We start from the raw sequence: 21972 nt of genomic DNA on the forward strand, positions 1-21972 counted from the left end.
AAGGGTTTGGAAGACTTTTAGAGGATTTTTTTTTTTAAAAGATAAAATTATAAAAAATGGCATGCATTATGATGGTTTGTGGGGTCTCGATGGCTACCCCTCAACCTTACTAGGGGTGTTGCCCTCAACAAAGGGGCACTGCTCCTTGACCTCACTGGGGGTAAAAAGAAAAAATCTTTATGGGTCATGTTGGATGGAAGAGCAAAAAAAAATTTCTTTGACATTTTCCTAATTAAATTCCTAGTATTAAATTATATTTATACTTCTAGTTTGCTAAGTCAAACACCTATCCTATGCAATGTTCCTACAATTTTACCAACATTTGCAGACTTGTTTGAGATACAAGCTCATGACTTCAAATAGAGCTAGTAATGTTGGGTTGAGGGATACAAGCTCCTTTTTAACATAGTTCATGACTCCATATTGTGATTTTTTACCATAGTTAATGAGTTTTTGTACACCTTAAACACTTGACAATGTTTATATATTTGAAAACATTATTTCCTTTAGCTGAAATATGTTTTATCTCATGATCAATGTATGCTTGTGTATGTGATGAAACTAGCTTCCATTTGATTAGTTTATTGTGTCTTTATTTATTGAAGGGTGCATGGTACAGGTTTTAAATCCTTAAACATCTCCATATTTCATGATTTTTTCAATTTGTTGAGTCTGTGTCAAATCTGAGTCTAAGTCAGAAATTAGCTTGCAAAGTTTCCGCTGAGTCTAAGTCTTGTAACTATGTTATTTATAATATGCCCATTCAGATTGCCAAATTGTACCATAAAGGTGCACTTCTTCAAATTTAGTGTGGTGTTTAATTGATGACATCAATCAAACATTAGGTGCAATGCATCCAAGTGGTTGGTCACCATGTCACAAACTGTCTAATCATCTAGACATACTTGTAAAATATCACGAATCAAGTCTTTAAATGTTCTTACCATAATGTGTGAAATGTTGGGAAACAAATTGTTAGCGTTCACTTACTGTGAGTTTAAACAGCTCATGTATCTATTATAGATGAGATTATTTGATGGATTTGTTTGTTTGTTGAGTTTAGATATTTGTTATAGGAGTTCCTCCTATAAAGTAGGAGACGTAACTCCTATATATTTGTAATATCTCGAATGGTTTTGACAGGGGGAATAAAACTATCATCTATTGTGTGCTGCTATAAGTATAGAACTTATTATGAAAAAACAATAGGTGCATTCTTGAGCCCAAACATTGACATTATACAAAAGATCAACCAAACTTTATGTCTTCAATTTATTTCATGGTGCTGTCTCTTAGATGAGTAAGCAACAAGCTATTGTCACTTTGTTCACTACAAAGGCTAAGTAGATGGCAGTTACTCATGCTTGTAAAGAAGCCATCTGACTTAAGAGATTGTGTGATGTGGGCCTGAGTCGAGGAGCTATCAAATTTCTTTGTGACAGTCAAACGGTGATCTGTTTGGCAAGGAATTTGACCTTTCATGTGAGGATGAAGCACATAGATGCCCCATACCATTTTGTTTGTGACATGGTAAAGGATGGAAGGGGTGATGTTGGAGAAGTGTGATACTTTGGCAAATAATGCAACGCATTGACAAAGCCAATGAGCATAAAGAAGTTCAAATAGTATAGTGAGTCTAAGGGCCTCACAATCCCTAGTAGTTAGATTTTAGTGTTGAAATTCCCCTTTGCTCTTTGGCAAGGTATTCGACAAGAGGGAGAATGTTGGGAAAGGTGTCTCAACCTTGCATCTTAATGTTTTGGTTTATTTATATTTATTTAATATTTTGGCCTCATATTGTGAAATGAGGCATCCCACTTTGTGTTGCCTAAATAGGAAAATGACAATTTACTATACCAAAGGATATCCACCATAATTAGCCGATAGGCTTTAAGTGGGGGGTTTTTAAGCCAGAAAATTGTCAGCCTCCCGAAAAATTGTTTGCCTTCTGTTGACGGAAAATTAAACCAGCAGTCACATAAAAATGGCAACTTTATATTTTCTGTGCAACTTTTTGTAAGTTATAATGCATCTCATTTTAGAGAAAACATTTTATAGATCATCTTAATTTGTTTTAAATATCAATTTAGGAATTGAAGATTATCTTGAATATTAGAAATGATTTTTTCTTTTTAGCATATTTTGAAGATTACCTTGAATATTTTTTAATATCAATTTAGAAATTTAAGATTTTTGTTTTACAATATAAATAGCTTGAATATTCTATTTTTGAGATTAAAAATGATTTTTTTCTTTTTAGAATATTTTGAAGATTATCTTAAATATTTTCTAATAACCACTTAAAAATTTAAGATTTATGTTTTGTGTGCAACTTTTTGTAATTAACAATGAAACTTATTTTAGAGAAATCAATATTGAGTTTATAATATTTAAATATAAGATAATAATGATTTTTTCTTATTAAAACTGAATTGTATGGTCTGAATTCTCTCTCATTATGGAAATAGCTCTACCTTGCAATTCTATTACATTGTTAGTTAAGAGTTTTATAATGTTGTGAGGGTCTTGTGATTCATATGCCTGTTAAAAATGCATGAGTTAAAACTTTATTAGAAAAGGAAATGTGTAGGGAAAACACATTTCCATTTTTTATCTTCGCATTAAATGTTTCAATTATAGAAATGTACCATTGAATAAAACACAGAGCAGAAACCAGACATTTGACTTCCATGCCAAAACATTAAATTTTCAATTTAATTTTCAATTTCACATTTGAAAATGTGAACCTATGGGCATTTTGGTGCACAAAAAAAATATGCAACTGCTAGTTTAAAACTTTTTTCACAGTGCAAATTTCTGTTCGAATGTCCTACAAATTCCTCTCTGCAGCAGTAAGTTTTATGGTCCTCTAGAAAAACACAAGAATCATTCCACAAATAGAGAAAATGACTAAGTATCAGAAAATAATAGTTGGCGAAATAACCAGACCTATCAGCCACTAACTTCAAAGATCTTCTGTGAAATACTTTATCTGCCTCGTTAAAGATTAAAAAATTTCATTTTTTCTTATTAAAAACTTCTTTGTGAATTATTTGTGATTCTCACTAGAGTTCCACTTCCTACTTGTAGCATAGCAGCAAAAAAAATCGTTTGGGGAAAAAATCAGCAAACCAAAAGTATAAGACTTTTTGAAAAAATCGGATTTCGAAAAAAATGTAAAAAGATTATAGAAAACGAGACAGAAACTACATTTTTTTTTAAATTTAAGGGTATTTCCATAGTATAGATATATAGCTAGGTTGTCAAATCGGATATCATGAAGGTGAGTACGATATGTTGGTACATCATTTTTTTTTGGGGGGGGGGGCTGAGTTTGTTTGAGTACGTTTGATCAAAAAAATAAAGAAAATTATAAAATATATTAATTATATATTAAAAATTAAATAATATACATTATAAATAAAAAAATAAAAATATTTATATTTATTATGGTCTATAAGAATACAAGTTTTTAATTTTTAGTTTTTACATTATTTGTATTTTAATTTACAATTTTATTAAATTATATAATTATTTCATATAGTTTAATAAACGACAAATATAATATATGATAATTTAAATTTTAAAATTATTTTATAAAATTAATTATTTAATTATTTTAAATTATATATTAAACATCTATGTAAGACTTGTTGCTAATAAAGTTTTCCATAAATATAAAAAAAATAATATCGTGCAAATTAGATGTCATAGTTTTTATTTTAAAGTTCTGAATAATATGAAGTTTGTTTGTAATTCTTCTGGATTCGACTGCATATCAATATGGACTGTGGAAACTTCATGCATTCAATATGAAGTTGCTGAAAATAAGGAAACACCCGATGTGTTTCTTGCACGTATCACTTGAAAAAAGGTTATTCCTGAATGTGTCACACTTATAACCTATGGATAATATCGAATGTCATTTAGGGTCTTGCAAAGGTCAAAAAATTGGCAAAAAAATCTAAGGACACAAATTTTGAACCCTACCTGGAATCGGCCTATTTTTGGGGGTAGTTTTTAGGGTTTAAGTCATTTTTTTCACGATATGTTGCAATTTTGAAACGAAATTTCACGAGGTTTTAGCCGTGATTAATCGATCCAAGTTGTTGACTATCAATCAATGACATTTTGGCCCGACTAGCAATTTATATGGGGAAAAAATCGGCACTTCTAGCAATCCGCAATTACTCACGATTAATCGCAACTCGATGCCGAATTTTGCTTCTTTATAGTCCAATACAAAATTCCCTAATCATCCACTAAATTTACTTTAAATGTTGTCTGTTAATTATTTATCTGTCTCACTATAAATGACAAAATTTCATCTTTTCTTGTTGAAAGATTCTTTGTAAATTATGAGTAGTTTTCACCAGAGTTCCCCTTACTACCTATAATCTACTACAGAAGGCTTGTGAATGCACTTCTGTATAATCTCCCCCATAAACAAGGAATGTTTATGACTTAAGGTGCGGGTCCTTTTGTTTGGCTGTTTTCCTCACTCAGAAAGATAATGCCCTAGTAGGCATCAAATTTAGCATTTGTCAACTAAAAAATGTATTTTTTCTAGAACTGGAAAAACAATATTAGTGGTCTTACAGTTTGGGTCTGCCTAGTTATGACTTTGCCACTCAATAGCATAGGAATGACTTTATCTTTGCTATCAATTAATTAATTATAATCTCCAGCAACTCATTCAAACTAGGGCTTGGCATATAAGAAAGAAGTCGAGGTTCAAATCTCTCGAAAGAATAATTTATCTGATTTTTTTTTAACTGGTCTAGCAGATTACTGGATGGTCACATCAACAATCAGGCATTACTATAAGAGGTTTCGGAGGACAATCAAGAAATAAACTTAGTGTGAAATTCAAAACTTAATGACTTCTATATACTCTCCATGTTTAGCAATCTTTTTTTCCAATTTTGAAAACAAGTGATTTCAAGACAAATGCATAGTACAATCAGCTTACTACAATTTTGTAGAACCTTTTAAGTATGCATAGAAAAAAAGACCAGCAAGTTTCTCCACAATGCATACAAGTAATTATTTTATGTTAGATATACTAGGTAATTAACATGATTAATAATAACATTAAAAAAAAAGGCAGTCCACATCAAGGACATAGACAAAAAAAGATATTACTAGTTGGAAATAGGTGATACTTTTTTTCTCATCTTTATTTCCCTGCTTTATCAGTTGTTGAGGATTTAGATGTTACCTAGTATCTTTATCACATAGCATTTATCCTGTCATACAATTCAGAATATTCTAGTTTCTGAGTTAGGAGTCTGCACAGGAGGAAGTGATTCTAAATTATGCTGCTCCTGTTGTTAAAGAAATCGCAACTGTAATTCTAATGGTTATATTATGTTTAAAGTTGTGCTCACATACAAGAGACACAATCAATTAGAGAAACAGGTATTATTGCACTGGGTTTTCAAACCTACTAGTCATGATCTCAGATCACACGTGAGACAGAGTATTCAATGCATTACACAAACAGTCCAGCTACATATATCCTCAAGCCTGCATTTAGCATTATTATGACTCTACGAATATGTTGACATTCATATCAAAACATCACACAGAAACAGAAATCTAATCAAATCTTGGATTGAACAAATACTCCATCTCGTGCACATACTTGGGCTTTACCCCTAAAGTTTTCTCTCTTATGATGTGTTAAACACCACATGGGCTATATATATACAACAATTTCATACACACTAATATTGAATAGCAAAAAAATGTCAGCTATAACCCAACTCCTAAATCACTGAATAGGTAATTGTGATTTGTTTCCAAACATGAAAGCATATAGAAAACTGGCAAGCATTGAAAGATTCGGCAAGTTTAATAATGGAGTCTTCAAAGGACCATATAGCTGCCAAAGATAGGTTTCATCATTTGAAAGTCACTTTAAAAACTGTTATCTCATATATTGTCAAAGATATCAGATGCATTCGTCTCAAGCTTCAATCTATTTCACAGATATGCAAAAAGAAATTAGAAAAAGAAATTTTGATTTTGATTTTATCTTTATTTCAAAACTTGCATTTCATTTGGGCAGAGCATCTTTTGCAATACATTTTTTGAGTGGCAGATAGGGTTATTGAAGCACCACAGGAGTGCTTATTCAAAAATTAAATACATCTTGATCTCTTTGAAGGATGCTAACAAATGTTTTAGATATAGGCTCTCCCCTTCTTAGGTACTCCACGACATGAGGTCATTCAGAAACTCAAACTCTAAGGAGAGGAAGTCAAGAACCTGCTACCACTCATTCTTTTGGTATGAAAATAAAAAACCTAATCTATAAATCAAGCGTTCTCCATTTCAATCATGTTCCCATCCTTTCTTTGTAACCATGCAAAACTGGAAAATTTGTTCCCATGAACCCCTTTATAACCTGGAAAAATAGTGAGCAAATGAAACTTCATATGACTACTAGGAGCAAGATCAAAAGCAACATTTACAGAAAACAGACAAGAAGAGCAGCAAACAATTTGCAATACCAACTTGCTAAAATCACCAATCATTGCATGCTCCTATTGATGAAAGTACCTACAGATCATAATGAGAAAGTCAATGCAATTCAAACTTCATGTCTACCATAAAGATTGACAGATATAAGTTATATTCTTCAAAAAAATGAAATTAATTCCTCAATCCCTTCACCACATTTTCTTCTTGCAATTGAATAGGATGAGACGACATCTCATGGCCCAAATCTTCATCCACTATTTTCTTAGTTTGAACCTCAATAGATCCATATCCTTTTACTGAATGGAAGAACACTGATGGCATTCTCATAACAGTTTTCTTCTCTGGCTAACTCTGCCTGACTATGCACTCACTGTATCGTCTCAATTGCCACTATCATTGCATACTAACAATTTCTTCTTCTTTCTTTTGGTGTTAATATGTTTTCATACACAACAATTTCTTCTAGGGACATTTTAAATTTTTGTCACACTCTTCTATCTTCTCTTTTCTCATCACACACTTTCAACCATCTTCACTGATTTGTCACTCACTCACATTACACATAGAAGATAAATCCTTTACTGTAGAAATTATTTTACGTTACTCCCAACTAAGTATGTATGAGAATGGAAGTTCCTCGTCTCCAGCTTGAATCCATTATCTCAAACACACAGACTCATAGTATAATTTTGACCACCATTTATGTCCTTGTGAGATCAAAAAAAAAAAGTTAGACCAGCATTGTATGTGGGCATTATCTAGACATGGATACAAACTTGTTTTCCAGATTATACTCATCAATCAGCTACCAGATAAAACTTGCATCCACTGATATTAGGTGTTGTTAACCAGCCCAAAGAATTCAACACCTTTCAATTTCGCCAATGATGAAAAGCAATGCATATCTGTGTGCAAGGCTCACAGCTGATTAACAGTCTTAACATAACTATTTTACTGTTTTATTTTTCAACCTTTGCTTCTTGGAACCTTGTGCCATGCATGTTTCTAGCTTTCCTTTTGACAGCATCATTAATCACTTAGAATTATGTCTTGGTTTCACACTATGTTAATAGTTAGGAACTTAGGAGTGATTTTGTCAAGTGAAGCTAGCAAAAATGTTGGAATTTTGTTCCAGGATGCAGGTAAATTATTTTTATTATACCTTATGTGCCAGGTATTTTTTTCCATTAACTGTTCCTTATGATTCCAATGAAAACCTCTGCCAGTACTGGTTGGTAAAGGATGTTTCCAATCAGTATTCTATCATCTCTTCTTTACACTAAACTATTCCAATTGCAGCTTTCATTTGCCTGACTTCACTTTAGAATTATCTCTCAGTCAAAATGTCTCTCAAAACTACCTCACATCTTGTCCTTCATTTGACAAGTATCACCAATTGTTGGATTCCTCCAACATACCTTCTCACCCCACAGTATGCAGTATGCACGCTTCCAATGTGTCGATCAACATATCTGACAAAGGAAGTTATCAATGTATTTTCCTATCAAATGTACACATATGGGTCCTCACACAGAAATGAATTACAAAGGAGGTTATTTTGAGGTGTTCTTGTTCTCTGCTCAACACTGTCAACCACATTATCAGTCAGTAGTGTCAACATTGACCATAAGATGCCAGTTATAACAGTCACCTATTTCTCTAATCACATCACCATTTCAATGCACTGTGCAACTTTGACTTTTCATGATGGGATTTTTTTCATTTGGAGATGATCAAATTTGGAAGCATAGTTACATCCAAATTTTGTAATTGTACTGCATTATAAAAATAAAAATTGGCAAACAATGTACGTACCTGCACATCATTTTCAAATTAGTTCTTGTCTTCAATTCTTTCCGAACAAATCTTAATAGGAACACATCTCACTGTTCTGCTTCTTATTATGGCAATTTTCGCTCTTATTTCGCTCTACTTCAATCGTGCCAGAATTCACTATTCAATCATTGCATTGAGTTATTAACAAGCTTTCCTTTAAATTCTTAACAATTCCAATCTGATTTCCCATAGCTACTCTGAATCTGTGTACTGATTCCTTCACATACATGAGTTGAAATAGAGTGTAGCCAATGAAAATTTTACAGGGCTGAATGTAACAAATATGTTGTCTTCCCAAACATCCTTCTCTATTCCATAAATTTTGTTAAGATTGTTATATTTTTATTAGTTGCTTTTTCTCATTACATTAGCTTCAGAATAATAGGCAACTGATTTAGAATGGTTAAGTTGAAAACATCCAACACTTCTTGGACTACTACGTTCAAAAAGTGAGTGAGTGCATCTAGCATTGGTCAAACATAGCAAAAGCCATTAACTTGGAAAAGTCTAGGTTAAATTCTGTTGCTATTTTTTCTTGTGGCTGTGGATGTTGAGAAATGCCCGGCCCACAATTTTTTATATGAATGGATAAAGAATGTTTGGATTAGAAAATTAGGGTTTCATGTCTCTTTTTGTCGTATGATTCAAAAAGGATTATTCGTTATCTTCTTCAGGGATGCAAAATCTCAATCTGCAGTTGTGCAGAAGCAATTCTGGACTATAGGAAAATGTACTTTCAGAGCCCTAAATTGGACCCATGATGTTGTCAATGAGGAAATCTTGGCGCTCTCGTGCCCTAGATGGTTAGAATTAAAAAAAATCCCTCCGGTGCTGTGGAATTTCATTCTGGAGATTCTGCAACCCATTAGCAGGGTTATTAGAGTTGATAATCCTCCTCTTGTGCCACATCTTGACGCAAGGGTTCTGGTTTCGGTCAACCCAGGCCGAGAGTTTCCGAGATTCATTGATATTAAAACTTGAAGATGGCCCTATTACTTGTATTGTGGAAACCCTAGGAAGCATTAATGCTTGTTTTCTTTGGAAGCAGGAAGTGCATATTAGGTGTAATTGCCCAATCCTGTCTGCCTGGAAGCCGAACAATGATAAGGCTAAACCTAATGGCTCTAAAACAATCGGGGATTCTGTGGTTAAAACCCCTGCTAATGATGATATTGGGAATTCTGCCCCCCTGCTTATGAATAAACCGGACTCTCTTAAACAGGCCGTTAAAACGGCTACCTTGGAACCTACCCCAAAACCCCCTGAGTTTGATCACTCGACTCAGTTTGGGGTGTTTACAGATGAAGCCCCTCCTCATTCAGCTATTGTTGAGGCGATCTCTCAGTTAGATGAGACCAATAAAAACTCTCCTCAATTTAAGATGCCTAGAACTTGCAAGTCTAGGAAGAAGAATGCTCAACAGCTGGTCCTAGATAAGATTAAGAAAGCTATTCGAGATAATCAGCCCAAAGGATCAAAATCGTTCCCCATGGATGACGATTCCAATGCTCAACCCCCTGAATAGAAATTTGCTAAAAGTAAAAAAGTCTCCCTGTCTAAGTCTATTGTCCAAGATTTCAAAAAGAAGGACCGAACCTCTTATAACTTGAAGGGATGTGGGGGAAAGAACTCCCCACCTGATACCAGTAACCCTATAAGGTTGCTAATAAATTTGAGCTTTTAAGAGATGAGTCTTTTGCTCCTCTGGCTAAATCTGATGTTGTAATTGTATAAGGGATTAATCATTCCCCTATATCACTCTAGGCTATTGAGGGTGCTAATATTAGCTCTGCTAAACCTGTTGTTGCAGAAGACAAGGACTCTGCTTTTTTTAACATTATTGTTGTTGACCCTACAATTAGGTCATCCACCCCCCTTAATTCTCTTAATCCGGCCACTGATGGTGATTCAGAGCTTGAAAGTATTGAAGGCTCAATTGGTATTAATGATTTGGAGTCTAGGTTGGATACGGAGTAGATCTCCAACAACTCGATTTCTAGTGGGGAGACTAAGAGAGAAATGATTTTCCCTGAGGAAGGTGACCCAGGTGGCAAGGTAGAGGCTGAATCCTCTGGAAGGAAGAAGTTGCCCCGAGTAAGAAGGAAAAGGAGCAGACCGAAAGGATCTAAGGGGAAAATCTCCCCCCTCCCTAAGAAAGTTGATGCTAAGACTAAACTCCCCAAATGCTTCAGCAGCTTTAAGGCCTGCCAAAAGCTCTAAATAACTCTAAACTTTGATGATGGAGTGCATCTCATGGAATATTATGGGGCTGGAATCGCCAGACAGAAATCATGGAATAAGAAGGTTTATGAATTTTCACAGAGATGCAGATATTGTCATGTTGCAGGAAGTGAAAGCAGTCAGTTTCATCCTTGAGGTCAATCTTAAGTTTATTTGGAAGGACGCTTGCAGATTTACCACCAAACATGAGAATAGCAAAGGAGGCTATGCCCTGCTCCTCAACCCTAAATGGAGAGATGCTATTGTGGAGTATGGTTCTTCTCCGTGTGAGAGAGCAGTTTGGGCTATAATCAAGGTTGGGTCGGATAAGATTGGGATATGCTCTGTCTATGCCTCCAATGATTAGTGTGAGAGGGCAGGTATGTGGCAATGGATGTGCACTCTGCCTGATATCCCTTGGATTTTTGGAGGAGATTTCCACATGGTTGAGTATCCGGAGGACAGAGAAGGTGGGTTGAAGATGGAGTGGAAGGGGATAGAAAAGATTCACTGGGACAGAATGAAGGGAATGAAGAGGTTGTTTGATCCCTTGGAGGGATTAAGAAGAGAGTATGGAAGTATCTGGTTTACATGGTGCAATGCTCAAAAAGGTCAAAAGAGGATTTATAGCAGACTTGATAGGTTTTATGCGAATAAGGACTTTTATTCCTTTCAACAGGATGATAATGGTACCACTGTTAAAGTTGTCCCATTCACTCTTTCAAATCACCACCCGATTATCTCGTAGATTTGTATTAGGAATAGAGCTCAAAACAAGGAATGTTATGAAGGTAAATTCATATTAAACACGTCCTTACTTGAGGATCAAGAGGTCCTTGCTGCAATCTCTATTGTTAGCCAATACAATAAATGGAGGGTGGGGCGCAAGTCTAGTATTGACCGTTGGAATCAGAATATTAGAAGTTGGCAGCCGCTCCTCTACTGTAGGCAGGAAGAAAGCTAAGGATACCAGATTAGAGGAGAGAACCTTAACTGACAGTCTACATTGTCTAGAATTTCAGGTTCAGCAAGACCCCAACAATATCAGTACAGCTCAATCTATGGCTTTGATCAAGGGCCAGTTGAGGAAAGTGCAGCAAAATGGGATTGTGGGAGATAAGATTAGGGCTAGGGCCAATTGGTTGCAACATGGTGATAAAGGTTCAAAATTCTTCTTTAACATATTGAAGCAAAAAGAGTATAGAGAGAAGATTGATAGCCTTTGGGTGGATGGCAAAGAGATTGTGGATATTGATGATATTTACCTTCTTTAAGGATCTATTTACCTCTGAATAGGATCCAAATACTGATTCTGCTAGGAAACTCTGTAAAGATCTGATTCCACACTTAATCTCTAATGAAGATGCCTCTGATTTGAGGAAGCCAATCTCTATTGATGAAATCAAAAATGCAATCAAGGCTCTAAACAATGGCAAGGCCCGTGGGTCGGATGGGTTACCAGTTGAGTTCTACAAAGCAAATATAGATTGGATCAGTAAAGAGCTTCTTGATGTATACGAGGAAGCCATTGAGGCAGGTTCCCTTGGCATTGATATCAACGGGGGACTCATTAAACTCCTCCCTAAAGAAGGTGACAAGTGTTGATTGTAACTAGGTAGAATGCGGATTCCAATTGCCTTAAGGCAACATTGGAATCCGCCAAGGGCTGGGCCCTTCTCCTCCCACACGCTACTCTTAGGGCTGGGCCCTTCTCATCCCACACGCCACTCTTAGGGCTGGGCCCTATACATCATGCACTCCTTAACACCACGCTACTCCGCAATACCACGCTACGTGCAAGATAACATGCTTACATGAATAGGGCCGACCCTATCTAATAAAGGGTTTCGGTTAAAGTGAGGCAAATAAATTGAAGGTTATTTCATCATAAGCCGACTTGATTAGGAGTGGTTGCTCTCCTATAAATAAGACACATACCTCTCACAATATAATTTAATGCAGTTTCAAGTAAATGCAAAATATATCCTTCTTGGGTAGCGAACTCCGTTGCAAGCAGCAGATCACAGTGAACTTCATTCATAGGCAGCAGATTATCAGTTAGGTCACAACGAACTCCATGTATGTGCAGATCTAATTGGTGATCACAGCGAACTCCATGTATGTGCAGCAGATCTAATTGGTGATCACAAGTTATCATCAAAGACAGGGATCTCCATTGAAGGCGCAAGCAAAGGACTGTGAACTAGTTGAAAGGTGCATGCACAGCAAGACAAGTTAGAAGGACTGTAAATCATGATCACTGTCAACAAACTAGCTGTGTAGTCTTCTATATCATCTTCCTTGTGACTGCAACTTCTATACTCCAGATAAGTGTGTAATTGTCAATTGAATCTAAAACCATAATCAGATCTGAGGATCTTTTCTGGCTGGGTTTTTCCTCCTAGGAGGTTTTCCCAGGGTAACTTTGTCTTGTCTCTTTTGCATTCATTTCTTTCTATGCTTAAATCTGAAAACCAATAAATCTAATTAACCTAGTTAGAAACAAATTCTGATTTTCTGAGTTTCATCTAATCTGAAAGTACTAAAATTAACAACAAGTCCCTCATTAAGAATTGGAGGCCCGTTACCCTTCTTAATTTCTCATACAAAATTCTTGCTAAAATTCTGGCTATTAGACTTGTTAATGTTCTGCCTAGCCTTATATGTTCCACTCAAACTAGATTCATTAAAGGGAGATATATACTTGAGAATCTCATTACGAGTTGGGAGGCCATGGAGTGGGCTAGAGTGTCTAAACAATATGCTGCCATGCTCTTATGGGATTTTGAGAAAGCTTATGATCGAGTTGAATGGGGATATATTATAATAATGTTAGAAGCCTTTGGTTTTCCTATGGAATTTTCCCAGCCTGTTCACGTCCTCCTTAAGGATGCCTCCGCTCAGCTTGACATAAATGGGTCTATCTCTGAGACCTTCAAACTAGAGAGATCTATCAGACAAGGGTGCCCCCTTGCTCCGGCCTTATTTGTCATAGCATCTGAGGCAATATACTATCTGCTAAGGGATAACTTGACCTCGCCTAGAGTGAAAGGAATTCAGCTTCCAAACAATGCGGATCTCTTGAATATTCAATTTGCAAATGACACTGCTCTACTTTTACAGCTTGAGGAAACTAATATCGATTCTCTTACTAATAACCTTAAGCTCTTCAGTGAAGCCTCTGGGGCCAAAATCTCACATGCTAAATCCTTGTTACTGGGATGGCAAGATTTCTCGCCTGACTAGGTTGCCAAGTATGGATATCAATGGTGGGGGCCTTGCAAGCAGGTTAGATATCTAGGCATCCCCTTTTCAGTTTCCCCTTGCATGAAGGACATGTGGTGTTGGATTAAGGACAAATTAATCAGGAAGCTTAACAAGTCACACAAGCATTACCTGTCCCTGACAGGGAGGATCCAAGTGTGCCAGAAGATCCTATCATCATATACTATCTAATGCATCAGTGTGGATGTTTCGTAATTACCAAGTGCATGAGGTGCAGAAAGTTATAAGGAACTTCTTGTGGTCTGATGGGAGAGGAGGTAGGACGAGGCATTCAGTTAAATGGAAGTGGTGTTACAGGGATAAGAAGGATGGTGGCTTGGGTCTAAAAGATTTAAGAATTCAAGGGATAGCACTTGCAGCTAAAAGGATTTTTCATTCTTAGTGGCAATGAGTCGTGGAAGGTCCTGGTCAAAAAATAACATCAAGATGGCGGTCCCCAAGCAGGCCAAGGCATGGAAGAATCTCCCCTCTAGTGACCTTGTTGCTGGAAATTTCCCGGTATCTGTCCCAGGCTCCATGGTGTTCAAAACCATCAGGAAGGTGTGAGAGAATGTTAGGGCCCAGATATCTAACTGTAGGGTCAGCAGCAATCTTTCCATCAAAGGTGAGAGGTCAATTTGGTGGAACTTGTTTCATAAGGGGAAACCCCTCGCCCTTGTTCAAGGGTGCTCGGCTAAGAACTGGGCTAATAAAGGTATTAAGTGCTTTAAAAATCACATCAATAAGGAACGACTGATCCCTTGGGCTGAGTTATCCCAGACTTTCTCCCTGCTTGCATCCAATTGGAGAACATATTCCATTTTAAGGGAGGCTTGTAATATGTTGCAACTCCCTAAGAGTGGGAGTTGCCTACTGGACAATGATAGATTTCTCACCTTCACCTGGATGGATGGCACCTTGCTTATTTCTGTTAAGGCTAAATATGTTTATAATTCTTTAATTGCAAGTAATTCCATTTTTTCTCATCTTAATGATGTCTGGCATACTGATTGGAATGACACCAAATGGAGGCATATTTTTGAAAATTTATGGAGCAGCAATGTATCTCCTAAGAAGAAATGTTTTAAATGGTTGTTGGTCCTTAATAGGCTACCATGTAGAAATGATCAGAATTCTTTTGATATATGTAACTTGTGTAAAGTGACTGAGAATATTTAGCACCTGTTTTTTGATTGTATCATTGCTAGAAAGATGTGGCTTCTCTTTGGAATTCCTATTTCTGGAAATGTTAATATTCTGAACATAATTACTGGTTCTATACATGGGCTTGAAAAAAGATTGTAATCTGTTCTGGTTTGTTCTTACCTGTGAAATTTTATGGTACAATTGGATTATCAAAAATGAAGATAAGTTCCAAGGTAGGGCGAAAACTTACTGAGTCTTTTCATAGACTTACTACACATTATGGTGAAACACAGGTCACCCTTGTGATGAGGCTAGCCACGAAGAAGTTTGAAAGATTCCTTGAGGATGGTCATACCAGGGTATACATCTCAGAACTTTCATATGGTTTCACTTGGAGCAAGGAGAACATAGAAAGGACCCCCTTTGTCAACGCCCTTGCAACCTATGTAGCAGAAATCAATGAAGGCAAGAGAGCTGAGAGAGAGTTCATGACTCAACTTGCTGCGCATGGAGCAGTCCCAATGAGGGAGGTGTTGACGTGTCTAAAATCGCTGAACTTGCGACTTTATCCCGCCAACGCAGAATAGAATGTACTCGCTGAGTATCCTATCCTCTCTTGAGATAAGGAAATCCCTAATGCTATTTCTTACGTTTGATCAAAGAGGACAACCTCAAGGTTTTATTTGTCAGGTCTTGACTGAGGGACTACTCAGTGGTCGATGTGATTTGTTGGGAGCACAAGGGGACTTACGATTTGCAACAAGCTGGTCTGCTGTGATTCTCGAATTACGTAATAAAGAGCAAAAGGAAAGGGTTAGGAGATCTAAAACTAACAACACGAGTATGCAGGTAGATGGATTCAACATAACCAATTCCTGCTTGGCCAAAATAGCTCACAACCTTGCAAGAACAGTGCAATCTTCAAAGGGACTTGGAAGATTTTCAGACTGGAGACGCACAGCTAAGCACCCAATTCTGGCGCAGCTCATACGAACACCTGCAATTGAACTAAGCACAATTAAAGGCTCAGGTTAACCATACAAAAGGATACACAATCAGTATATCCTCAATGGTATGAGCCTGAATCTATCAAATACCTGCACACCCAAAATCGAAAGATCTATCTAAAATGCTGAGAGAAACCATGCAAACAGGATGAAAACAAGACAATAAACACCAAATCAATGTCTATATATTGATTTCAGCTGCCTATTACAACAATTTCTGCAGCATCTCTATGCTACTGCTTAAAATCTAACCTATTCTAACTCTAAAATCTAACTCTCTCACCAGAGTCTAACTATTTGACAAAAATCTCTAACTATCTAACCCTTTACAAAAGAAAGGCCTTTGCCTTTTATAGATTTTACAATACGAACCAAAGGCTAGGATTAACTGCATCTAAGGGTCCTGATCTACCTTCCAGAAACTAGCAGCCCTAACCCATGCCCATTAAATTCTCACTCATCCATTCAACCACAATTTCAACTACCTACCACTATTTGGCTTCGATTTGAGTCTATCCAGTAGTTGGACATAACTGTCCACAACTGACTTGTTTCCCCTTTCTTTCAAAATATCTGAGTGGGACCTACAAGCAGTTTTACAATAAAACAATTTCAGCTTTTTAGAAATTGAACTCCTGGAATTAAATCCAGTTGTGTACTTTTCCTGAGAATGCATGATTGTTGCATTCGGAGTGTTCTTCGGTCTTTGGTGGTGAATTTTAACTTGTTTCCCAGGTGGCACGCTTCCCAATGGTTCATCGCTTTGATCCTGCATTGCATCTTTCTCCTCCAGCTTCCAGAGCTTGGCCTTGATTGCGATCCTTCTTCGATTTGCATTTCAAGTTTTTCTCCTAGTTCTCCAATGACATCCCGCGACTTGCGAACAATCAATTTCATTTCAATAAATCAATTTGAAAAATTAATTAATTTAATTTAACAAATATTAAAATTTAACGCCTAGAGGGTCATTTGAAAATTTCCCAAGTTCTAACGCCTTTACTCCTTCCGCGAATTTAGTTGTTCCTGGCAATTTCGAGCAAGAGGGGCGTTCAAAAAGTTTTAAAACTTTGACATTTTCACCCTTTATGGTGAATTTCGGGATTTTGGAGTGTTTTGCAAACTTTAAAAACTTTCAAATTTTCACCCCTTTATGGCCAATTTCGGGATTTTAGGCACTTTTGCAAACTTTAAAAACTTTGACATTTTCACCCCTTTATGGCCAATTTCGAGATTTTGGAGTGTTTTGCAAACTTCGGACCTTTTTGGCCTTTTGCCAACTTTTCACTTTTCTAACATTTTGGCTAAAAGGTCCGAATTTCGGCCCTTTGAGGCATTTTGCCAGCTTTTCACTTTTCTAACATTTTGGCTAAAAGGTCTGAATTTTGGCCCTTTGAGGCATTTTGCCAACTTTTCACTTTTCTAACATTTTGGCTAAAAGGTCCGAATTTCGGCCCTTTGAGGCATTTTGCCAACTTTTCACTTTTCTAACATTTTGGCTAAAAGGTCCAAATTTCGGCCCTTTTGACAACTTTGCCAATTTCGAACCTTTTAGTCACTTTGTTAATTTTCAAATTTTACTGCGTTTTCACCAAAAAAGTGCGAGTTTCGACACTTGGGTGAGTTTTGGGAAAGCCTTGAATGATTTTCGGGCAAATGGCGTATTTTGCTAGTTTTCAACTTCTGGAGTTTCACGAACCTAAAGACTATGGATGATTTGATTTTTTAACCATAGCAAACTCGGGTGATTTGGCTTTGAGGTATGAAAGGTATTTGCAGAAGCATCCATTTCTCCTGCACAGGCAGACAAAAATTAGGGGGGGGTCCCCTGTCAACTGACGGGGTGTGTGTGCGAGCACAACAGGAGGACAAACAGATTATATGGATGGAGGGTCCACTTGGTTGGACTTCTTGCATCGACAACTAGATAGCTGGTTGTCCCCCCATTTGTAGTATGTCTAGCATTGTGTATAGGGTGTATTTTGTGTTTAGTTCCTTTGCTCAGCCATGCTACATAGTCTATGTATTCAGCATTTAATCCGAGTTTGAACCTATATAGTTAGGCTCTTGGTCGTGGTATGACCAGTCAATTTCAATAATTTTTGTAACAGTTTATCTTATATATTCAATATAAAAAAAATTATCTATTTTTTTTTCAAGTTTGTCTCATTCTCTTCATCAAAATATATACATGAAACATAACATTTAAGTATAAGTATATATTGGCAGGATGTTTGAGAGTGGTTTCAGATCTCTAGGAGTTATAATGTAAATTCTAGGTTTTAGAAGATCTTTTAAATTTTCAAACTTAGTCAAATTTGTTGAGACATGGACCAGCTAGAACTCGAACCTAGGACCTTCCATATGCTGCTGGAGTGCTCTACCACTGAGCTACTGGCCCCTCTTGGACCAGTCCATCGTTGGTTCGGGTGTGGCTTATTAACACCAACACCCCCCTTAAGCCACAGCTCTCGTGTGCTTGGGGCTCCTAGCCTGGACCTGGCTTTGATACCATGTTGAGACATGGACCAGCTAGATCTCGAACCTAGGACCTTACATACGCTGCTGGAGTGCTCTACCACTGAGCTACTGGCCCCTCTTGGACCAGTCCATCGTTGGTTTGGGTGTGGCTTATTAACACCAACAAAATTTCAGTAATCAGTAGGCTCCTATCAGCATTCTCTCACTCTCTCTATCTCACTCACTTTATCTGCCCCGAATTTTAGACCTATCTATCTCCCTATCACTCTTCCTCTATCCCCCTCTCTACCAATATCTCCATCTCACTCTCTCCTCTCTCCCCCAAGATCTAGACCTATCTCTCTACCCCTCTTTTTCTCACCCTCAGACCCCCGCAAGGGGTGCTACCCTCAACCTAATTTTATTTTGCAGATGCTTGGTGGCAAAGTTGGGGTGGAAATACTCCAAATCTTGAAAAAATTGCACTCAGAATCTTATGTCAGCCGTGTAGTTCATCCAGTTGTGAATGCAATTGGAGCTTGTTTGAGGCCATCCATACGAAGAAGAGGAGCAAGTTAACTCAAAAACGCCTCAATGACCTTGTCTTTGTGCAACATAATCTTCGGTTGTGCATAAGGAAGGTAGAGGAAGCACCAGCTGGTCCAATTGATTTGGATGATATAGATCCTTACAGTGATTGGACATCACAAGAGCAGCCTCCATTGTTTACAGAGGATGACATCAATGATTTGGAGAGGCAGGCCATGGAGGAGGAGGGGGGTGGATTTGGTTTCACACTAGATGACATTGAGAAGGATGAGGAGTCATTGCCAGTGCCAGGCGCAGCTAGAGGCAAAGCTACATCCAGGATGCAGGACAAGCCACAGCCTGAGCCAATCATACCAAGTGAGGAGGCACAATCACGCCCACAGTAGACTTCTAGGACTAGACCCTCTAGTTCTACCTCTTCCCTAGTTTTTACTAGAGCTGGGAAGAGGAAGATGTAATTGTATTGATTTATTTACTTTTCATTCTACAAAAACAATTTACAATTTTGCTTCCAGCCATCAGCATTCCTCATGAGGATGCGATTTTGTACCCACTTTGCATTTAAATATATCTAGACTCATCTTGTTTCTTTTGTTTTCTCATTTATTGGCTCATGCGATGCATCTTCTCATTGAGTTTTGTAAAAAAAAAATGCATTTCTAGTTAAATTTAAGCAATTTTTTAAGTTCCCGAGTTTTTTTGCCGAGTATTGGCCAAGTTTTTCCTGAGTTTTTTTCAGGCCTTGGCGAGTTTTTGGTTTTGGCAAGTATTTCAACTATGGTTCCTACTAATAACAGAAAAATCATGTTAATTGTTAAACACAGAAATGAGAGAATATATGTGATAATCATTAAATTTACACATGTACATGCACAAAGAGAGACACCCAAATGAATATGAAAAGAGAGCAAACATCTTGCTCTCCTCTTATGGATGAATTCACAATGTTGAATAAAGCCCCAGGTAAGATAAAACATCATTTATGATCACAAGGGAATCAAATTAAGATTTATAACACAGCTCTAAACATGGACACATTCAACAGCACAGCACCAAAATAAAGAAAAAGAAAAGAAGAATATCAATTAGCAGTATTTATACTCTAGAATAAAACCAAATTTAAATTTAAATTGAACAAGAATGCACTTCAAGTTAAAAGATACTCAAATCAATTTTAAATTCCCACTAAAAATGCAAGAGAAGCTGAGCAGTATTAAATTAAAACATGGAATCAGCATAAAACTTTACTAGAAAAAGTCAAAGACTGTGGTAGCAGCAAATATTAAGAAACCCAAGTTCCAATCTACAAAAAAGGTTCCAAGTTGCCAGAATTTTTTTGTCTGTGTCTGGGTCTGGGGCAAGGCACTTGGAATACACAAGCATTAACCTTATGAACATAATCAAAATTCACATAGGGCTGCCATGATGTACCTTCCGATAATGCCTGGAAGTAGCCCACCGCTCAATCTGCATTAAATAAAATTTCTTAATCAGAAAGTACCACTGCATGGTATAAATGAAGAAACTGTTCAATACCTGATAATTGAAGAGTTTAGTGCTTTCACGTATAAAGTTTTATATAAAGATTGAATACCCAATTCCTGAAAATCCTCCACCCGCAGAGAATCCCCTATCTCTACGTTCAACAACATTCATAGTCAAGTCAATTTTCCCTGTATCTGCATGGAATTCAAAAAAAACCATCAACCACAGCTTCAGCCACCATCATCTACTGACTTTGATATCATTATACACACAAGCCAGATGAGATACAATGAAAAGCTTCAAGCATAGCAATGTGATATAAGTAATTAGATAAAGATTGAAACACAAAAAAATTTATGTATGACATGTATAGTGAAGAAGGAATCAGAAAAGCCAAATTCAAAAGCCACAATTAAACTGTTATAAAGATTTTCAGTACTTCCACCAGCAGATATTCATGCTAAACTGCAAGTACCATGGAAAATGATATCTAATATCAATACTATATATAATAAAAGGCATTGCATTAGAACTTAAAGCTCAAGTGTAACATATAATGGAAAGAAATAGATATCCAAGAGATATGTGGACTGCACGCATAAAAAAGTGATTATCAAAATTGGAACTATCAGGATTTTCCAAGGAGTACTTTGTTCCTTCCAATTTGGGCATCTTCATTTCAATCCTCCATGTTTAGATTGTTCTGACTCACTTCAGAGGCACCTAAGGCATGTTTTGCATTGGCCTGGCTGGTCAAAGTGCTTTGAGCATGATAAGAAGGATCAGGAAACAAGACTAGAATATGCCAATTAGTGACCAGCAACTGGGTGGTGCTGGAGCTGCTGACTTGGTGGGTATTTCTCTCTGTGCCTCTGATGCTTTCACTACTTCCATGTATGACTTCTGCAATAAATTTTTTGGGTCATTACCCAGAGTAGGAGCATCCTAGATGCAGCAGGATAGAATGAAACATCCCTCACTAATGGATACAAACACCCATAAAGGCCCATCTGGGAATGATCACATGCAGAGATGTCTGTGGAGACATTACTCTTTTGGGGGGAAGTCCAGGAGCAAAATTGTGGCTGAAGGAAATACCGACATCCCTCAACCATCCTGGATGCAGAGGGACATCTCCTAAAGTCAATAAAAAACAGATCCTATTACATCCCTCTTTTTATTTATGATTTTATTTTGAATGTTGCAATTGAGATTGGTATGTCATCAATATTTTATTTATTTTCATCTAAGTTACCGGTTCGGGTTCAGGTACCGGTTCGGGTTCGAAGAACCCGGTACGCCGGTACGGCAAAATTTTGAAAAGGGGTTTGGGTTCGTTTGGGTTCGTTAGTACAAAAACATGTAAATTATATATGTATGCAACCTATAAGCATGAATTAAGATTAGCATGTCACATAGAATCATATAAACAACAAAACCAACATAAACTTGTAATCGTAGCATCATGATCATACCATAACAGCATCATATACATCAAGTCTAATATCAAAATGATAAA

General features: G+C 36.9%; 1 protein-coding gene across 1 annotated transcript in view; it reads right to left on the reverse strand.

Moving 5' to 3' along the window:
- Nucleotides 1-21972, reverse strand: part of LOC131077380 (outer envelope protein 80, chloroplastic) — a 209407-nt gene that overhangs the window by 108597 nt on the left and 78838 nt on the right. The window contains exons 7-8 of the mRNA XM_058014871.2: nt 20563-20647; nt 20400-20435 (exon numbers count right to left, since the gene is read on the reverse strand). Of these exons, the coding sequence (XP_057870854.2) occupies nt 20400-20435; nt 20563-20647 (121 nt within the window). The remainder of the gene's footprint in view (nt 1-20399; nt 20436-20562; nt 20648-21972) is intronic.

The sequence above is a fragment of the Cryptomeria japonica genome, chromosome 4 (assembly GCF_030272615.1).
Source record: "Cryptomeria japonica chromosome 4, Sugi_1.0, whole genome shotgun sequence".
Lineage (NCBI taxonomy): Eukaryota > Viridiplantae > Streptophyta > Pinopsida > Cupressales > Cupressaceae > Cryptomeria > Cryptomeria japonica.